Here is a 6618-nt window from a genome sequence, read left to right on the forward strand (position 1 = left end):
GCTGTGGCCTAGGAAAGCAATGGAAGATGGCCCAAGTCCTTGGGCCCTGCACCCGCGTGGGAGACCTGGAAAAAGCTCCTGGCTCCTGGCTCCAGATCGGTGCAGCTCCAGCCGTTGCAGCCAATTGGGGAGTGAACCATCGAATGGAAGACTTCTCTCTCTCTCTCTCTCTCTGCCTCTCCTCTTTCTGTGTAACTCTGACTTTCAAATAAATAAATCTTCAAAAAAAAAAAAAAAAAGATGTAATTTGTCTGTGAGAAGATGCAGATGGTCAGTATATGTTTTCACTGAGGTAGAGAAGAAAAAGTTGAGCCCTCCTCCTTTTCTTTTTATAAGATTTGTTTAAAAGAGTGACAGAGAAAGGGAGAAAGGGAGAGACACAGAGAGAAATAGATTTTCACTTGTTGGTTCACTCCCCAAATGCCTGGGCTAGACTGAAACTAGGAGCCAAAAACTCCATGGTGTCTCCCACCTGGGTGGCAGGGGCTCAAGTACTTGGGCCATTACCCACTTCCTCCTAGGTGCATTTGCAGGAAGCGGGATTGGGTGAAGTGGCCAGGACTCTGACCAGGCACCTGATACAGGATCCGGGGGTCCCCAAGGGTGACTAATGCGCCCAGGTGGCCGTTTGTACTCTGCTGGTTCAACGCTTGGTGGTCAGTGTGGCGCTCCAGTGGGTCTTTCAGCTGTCTAGTGGCGTGTTCTCTCGCAGGTCAGAGAGTTGGGGGCTCACGTGCCCAGCCCCCACTGCCCATTTGCTCAGGGGTGCCAGGCGTTGGTATGGAGGGAAGGCACCTGCTGGGGAAGGAAAACGTGGCTGCTGCCTCTACAGGAAGAACTCCCATTAGGTTGTCTGGGCCTGGTTCCCGAGGGTGCAGGCAGCCCCGGGCAGGCATGTTGGACAGATAGTGAGTTCATCAGCTCTGATTGCTGGGACCAGGGCTCTGGGTCTTGCGGGTATGGGTTGAGCCAGCACTTGTGAGGGGTTGCCATTGTCACAGAGTGGTAGGGTTAGTGCAAAGTGAAACAACATTAGGACAAGTTGGGAACAGCCTTTGTGCCCGTCTGGCCACAGAGAATAAACCACAGGGTTGGGGCTCCTGGAGGGCTGGGTAAGGTCATCCTGAGAGAGCAGGTTCCATGGGAAGTCTTCTGTACCAGGGTAGGGCTGGGTGCCGGCCAGGGCCTAGGCTGGCCCCACCCCAGCCCTCAGGAGCCTTCCTGATCACTCCCCTGCCTCCTCTTGGCAGCGAGCTTCATCTCCCCAGAGAAGAGCCGGAAGATGCTGCCAACCCCTGCCGGGACCAACAGCGGCACCTCCTTGCTAGGTCCCAGTTTGCTGGATGGAAACTCACGAGACTCGTTTGTGTCCAGGTCCCTGGCAGATGTCGCAGAGGTAAGTGTGCTACCTTAGGTCCAAGACCAACCACCCAGCCTGCGCCGTGGAGGTTCCTGGATCCCCCTGCAGACTGGGGGTCGTTCACAGCGACTCACCAAGAGGTGACTGACTAGGTTGTGCGCATCTGGAGTGTGGAAAGATCTGGTGACACTGGGCCATTGTCTTTTCCCACATGGCAGCCAGCAGCAGACCCCAAGATAGCAGCCAAGCTGTAAAGGCATCAGAGTGTGGGAGATGGAGAGCTCGGCCTGTGAAGGCATCGGAGTGTGGGAGATGGAGAGCTCGGCCTGTGAAGGCATCAGAGCCGGGTTGGATCTCGCTGAGTCCTTTGCCATGTTTGACTGCACGTCACCTAGGCCCCCTGACTGGGGGGTTCAGGGTGGTGATGAGCATTGTGCTGTCTACACTCCCCTGGAGTGGCATCTCTCTGTGTCACACCCGGCCAAGGGAGCTGGGAAAGGCTCTATAGGCAGGCGACAATGTTCCTTCTGCTCTGTGACAGTAGGGGTCCCACGCAGCAGGTGTTCCATGTGGAGGCCAGGTGTCATTGTAACTGCTCTTTTGACCGGTGCATGGTCCCTTCTTTGACCAGGCTGTCTGCCCCGTGGGCAGGCCAGGCCTGCAGGGGCAGCGCCTATGAGAGGCGAGGAGGTACATTTCTCTGTGAGGTACAGAGCAACAGGTGCTGTGAGGGAAAGGAGCCCTAAGAGCCCCCTGGAGGGACTGGGCCTGCTGCTGACTTCCTGGAGTCGTGTTTCCCAGGGCTGGCTCTCCACGTCGCTGAGGCCTTGCTGTGTCCTTAATACACTGTTGTCATATTCTTGTGGGAAACTCGGAGCATACGGAGGTCCAAGCAGCTGTTGCCCAAGATGCCTCAGCTTCTCGGACTCTGATGTTAGTCATAAATGTTGATGTGATAAACTTTGAAGAAAGCTTGGAGAACTCTGAGCCTGGCTGAGACATGGTTGGAATTTGAGCAAAAATACAAAAGTGGACACAGTGACATGAATGAACTTGGGGCCCATCCTCAACAGTGTAGCATTTCTGAAGCCTCCTTAGTCACAGAGTGTTCAGAGGACTCCCCGTCTCTGTGCTCACCGCTCAGCAGGGGACCCCATGGGCCTGGACACCCCTACACAACAGGCCAGAACCGCCTGCTCAAGGGGTGGTCGGCACACCAGCTGCAGAAGTGCCTTGCGGTTGGGAATGCCGCATCTCAGACCCACCCCAGAGCTGCCGGTCAGAGCTTGCTTCCTCAGCCAGATGCCAGGTGACAGGTTGCACGTGAAGGTGAGCAGCACGGAGCAACGCCCTTGGCGACGCTCGGGAAGCACAGCGTTTGCCATGAGCACCTTGCACGCTTGTCTGCAGAGAGAACGCGTGAGCGAGTGGATGGGTCGTGTCAGGCAGTCCTTGTTGCCCACAGGGCGCTGAAGTGTATGGAGGAAATGATCTGATGGGGTTTGAGTGGACGTGATGGTCGAGGAGTTGTGCAGAGAGGTGGTGTTGGGTGGGCTGCAGGTTGGTGCGGGTGGAAGCTGATGCCACACAAGGTTGGGGGGGGCATAGCACTATTTGGGCTACATTTTGAAAACAAATGTTAGCTTGGTGGAATATTTCCTGTAGCACAAAGTTTAAAACCCGGTCCATGCTGTCGCCTCCCTGGAGTTTTCGGAGGCTTCTGACTCATTCACTCACTGTGAATGAGGTTGGTGATTGAGGATTTAGAGCCCGCAAGCCAGCTCTCCTAGAGTAAACAAAGGCCCTGTGGTCACCTTAGTGGGGGAGGGGGATGCCAGGAAGGGCTGTGAGTCCATGTACTGTCCACAGGACCACATGTGCACCAGCAGCCCCACTGTGTCCCAGGCCCTGCGGTTCCTTCTCCTCTTCCACACGGGCCCAACTCCCTGGCCAGTGGCCACCGTGTTCCTGCGTTGGCTGAGCAGCCAGAGGCGGTGTCTACAACCTCTGATGAGTGTGTGTGCCTCACACTGGGTGACTGCCACGCTCTGCTAGATCCCTACTCCCTGGGGTACCCTCCTGGGACCTCCCCCCCCTTTTCACTCTGCTTTCCTGCCCTTCACCCTTCTCAATCCCTGCACTTTGGTTCATACCATTTGCCTCGGTTTGCAGATTGTCTTCCCCCCTAAGTCTCAAAAGGAGGGAGCCACCCCTGGAATCCCACAGCGGGCACCGTGAATGCCGGAGGGAGGAGGACAGGTGCACACAGGACGCCCTGATGTTCTCTGCTGCGGGGAGGGCGTGCCAGTGGGAGCGTCCTGTCCTCTCTCCAGAGAGCCGCCTTGCACTGAAGGCCCTGCCTTGGTAGCCAGCTGCCAGTGACTTACTGTGCCTGTCCGTCTCTCCTGCAGGTGGTGGACTCCCAGCTGGTGTGCATGATGAACGAAAACAGCATTGATTACATATCTCGGTTCAACGACCTGGCCCAAGAGCTGTCCGTCACTGAGCCAGGCCGCCGAGAGGTTCTGTTTGACGGTGGTGGAGGTGGCCCCCCTGTTGGTGACCTCTCCCAGTGACCGAGCCTCATGACAGGGCCTCCTGAAGGCTGCAGAGAGCTTATGGGGCTGGCGTCCTTGTGTGCGGGCGAGGCCCTCTCCACACGGGAGAGAACACAGCGACTCCAGGATCCCAGAGGATGGGGTGAACAGAGGCACCTCTGCACCCCAGAGTGTGCACCATGTGGGAGCAGCTGGTCCCAGGGTCGTGCCCCACCAGCGGGGGCTGCCGAGGTCACGAGACGCGGTTGTGTTCTGGGGAAGGCCGACGTCAGATCCTGGTCCGTGCTGGGATCGGTGTGGTGTCCGGTTTCGGTCTGCACTCTCCCGGGACTGTGGTGCCGGACATTCCAGTGGGTTTTCTTCTATAGAAAGGGGTGCGTGCCTTGGCAGGGACGTTGCTGCCTGGGGAGGGGTCGTCTCCCCTCTCTGTTTCTGCCAAACCTGTGCCACAGTTGGGCTGCCTTCGGCAGAGTGATGTTGGGGTACAGAGGGCGTGGCCAGGCCTGTGCCTGGTGGTGTCTGCTCCCTGAGACCACAAGTACTTGAAGGGACACTGGTCACAGGGCAGCAGGAGGGTCCCAGGCGGTGTAACCAGAAGCATCCCCCAGTATTCTGGTCCTCTCCCCCGATCTGGGCGCTGTGAACCGACTTCACGGGAAGAGGGGAAGAGCCAGGTCTGGCGCAGGCCGTGTGGACTTCCTGGGACCCCCCGCCCTGGTCCACGTGTTCCTTGTGCTCAGCTGGTGTCCTCCCGTGGTCCACCTGCAAGTTTCTGCTTACGTCATCCGCGACGTCACTGCGCTGCGTTGGGGTGGCCCTGAACACCGAGGCAAGCTCTTGAGCCGTTCACGCACTCTCCTTGGTGCCGGGAACAGTCCTGCCTCTGCGGCAGTGCCGCTCCTCCCCTGACACTGGTGCACAGTGTGCCCTGTGCCCGGTGCGTGGATGGCGTCCTCGGCATGCCCGGGAGCCTCCCGTGTGCCCGGTGCGTGGATGGCGTGCCCGGGAGCCTCCTGTGTGCCCGGTGCGTGGATGGCGTCCTCGGCATGCCCGGGAGCCTCCCGTGTGCCCGGTGTGTGGATGGCGTCCTCAGCGTGCCCGGGAGTCTCACGTGTGCCTTTCCCCTGAGGCCTCCATTGCTCTCCTGTTCAGGGAACCTCAGCAAAGTCCAGACGTCTGGGTGTCGTCCGAACTCCCAAGCCCGTGTCCTTTTGCTGGTCGGCCTCTTGTAGCGGCGTTTGGTGGCAGTGGTCATTACCGCAGATGGCCCCATGTCCAGGCTTTGCGCAGAGTGAGGCTGTCAAGGGCTCCTTTGCACCATCAGCCTCGGGGTCCCAGCACCCAAGTCCCTGTCCAGCCCTGGACAGTGTGGCTGACAGCCAGCGCTGCTGCCCCGCCCAGACGCCACCGTCTGCTCCTCTGGCTCCTCTGCCCAGCTGCAGTGCAGAGGGGAACCGGTGTGAAGAGGATGGAGTGGACTCGGACACAGGCAGCGTGGATGGTGCAGTCCTGTCCCCCCACCCCCAGGTGCTGCAGCCCCCCAGGCTTCAGGCAGGTCAGAGGTCAGCAGAACCAGAGCGGGCGGGGTCTCTGTCTTCAGAGCTCGACTCCGTGTGTGCACACTCCGTCCCAAAGCAGAGGAGGATAGGCACAAGGGGTGGCTTTCCCACACATGCCCCGGGTGTCACCCACGCAGAGCCTGTTCCTGGAGCTGAAGATGGGGTGGGGCCTGGGGTTGGCAGAAAAACAATGGGTGCTGTTCTGCCTGTCTGAATGAATATTCATGTGCACCCCCTGCCCCTGCCCTGCAGTGCTGGTGGGATCTTCACCCGGATCCATCTTGGGGGAGTGAGGCTGGTGTGGCCTCAGGTCTTGGGAGTGCACGGTCACACAGGGCCGACCAAGCCTTTGACCACAAGGCGCTCTCTTCGCCTTGGGTTGCTTGCTCAGGGAGTGGGGGTCTGTGGGGACAGCAGGCTGCACTCTGCCAGCCGCACCAGGGCCTCGCGGGGCCGCAGCATCTTTAGATCAGACTGTTGAAGTCGCGGGATTCAAGACACCAGAACAGCTGCATTTTCTGTTAAAGCCTTGAGCTTCCCCAGGAGGTAGCGCACTTTGTCTTGGGAAGGAAGCGATTAATCTTCACAGAGGAAGGAGCCCCACTGTCCGCCTTTGCCAGCTGTCACCCCCCCTCCCGTGGCGTGGGTCCAGTCCTGGAGGCCTCCCCACGGGTGCAGGCCCCGGAGCTGGTCTGGGCGGCAGCACTCACTGCTACTTGCTTTTATAATCGTTAAGCCATATCATCGGAGGTTTTCGGCTGTTTGAGATGTGAATTGTTTTATAGATTATAAATACACAGTGTATGTATAAAGCAGAATGCCTGCCTTTCTCGATTATTTTTTGTACCATATTGTAAATTATATTATTTATTCTTTACCAATTTTGGGAATAAAAGGTGTTTTGGTTATTTAATAAACAAAAGCTGTTAAACTTATGTTTAAATTTCCAGTTCCACTTGTAAATGTTTTTATTGTGCATAAATACATACTAATACTTGATCAGATGATTCGTTTGTGCTTTTGTGATGACGGTGCCCCGGTGGGGAGCCGGGCAGAGGGGTGGGCAGGTGCGGCCGGTTCTGGGCCGGGGGCGTCTCGCCGGCTCTGGGCCGGGCGCGGGCGGCCCCACCCTGGGTCTCGG

General features: G+C 58.0%; 1 protein-coding gene across 6 annotated transcripts in view; it reads left to right on the plus strand.

The window, feature by feature from the left end:
* CRAMP1 (cramped chromatin regulator homolog 1) overlaps nucleotides 1-6444 on the plus strand; it is a 54448-nt gene extending 48004 nt beyond the window's left edge. For 5 of the 6 annotated variants that reach the window (XM_062180396.1, XM_062180398.1, XM_062180399.1 and 2 more), the window contains 2 exons: nucleotides 1251-1396; nucleotides 3772-6444. In XM_062180396.1, coding sequence (XP_062036380.1) covers nucleotides 1251-1396; nucleotides 3772-3936 — 311 coding nt within the window. In that variant the 3' untranslated portion in view covers nucleotides 3937-6444. The remainder of the gene's footprint in view (nucleotides 1-1250; nucleotides 1397-3771) is intronic. The other variant, XM_062180400.1, reaches the window with a different exon arrangement.
* The last annotated feature ends 174 nt before the right edge of the window (nucleotides 6445-6618 follow it).

The sequence above is a fragment of the Lepus europaeus genome, chromosome 21 (assembly GCF_033115175.1).
Source record: "Lepus europaeus isolate LE1 chromosome 21, mLepTim1.pri, whole genome shotgun sequence".
Classification (NCBI taxonomy): Eukaryota; Metazoa; Chordata; class Mammalia; order Lagomorpha; family Leporidae; genus Lepus; species Lepus europaeus.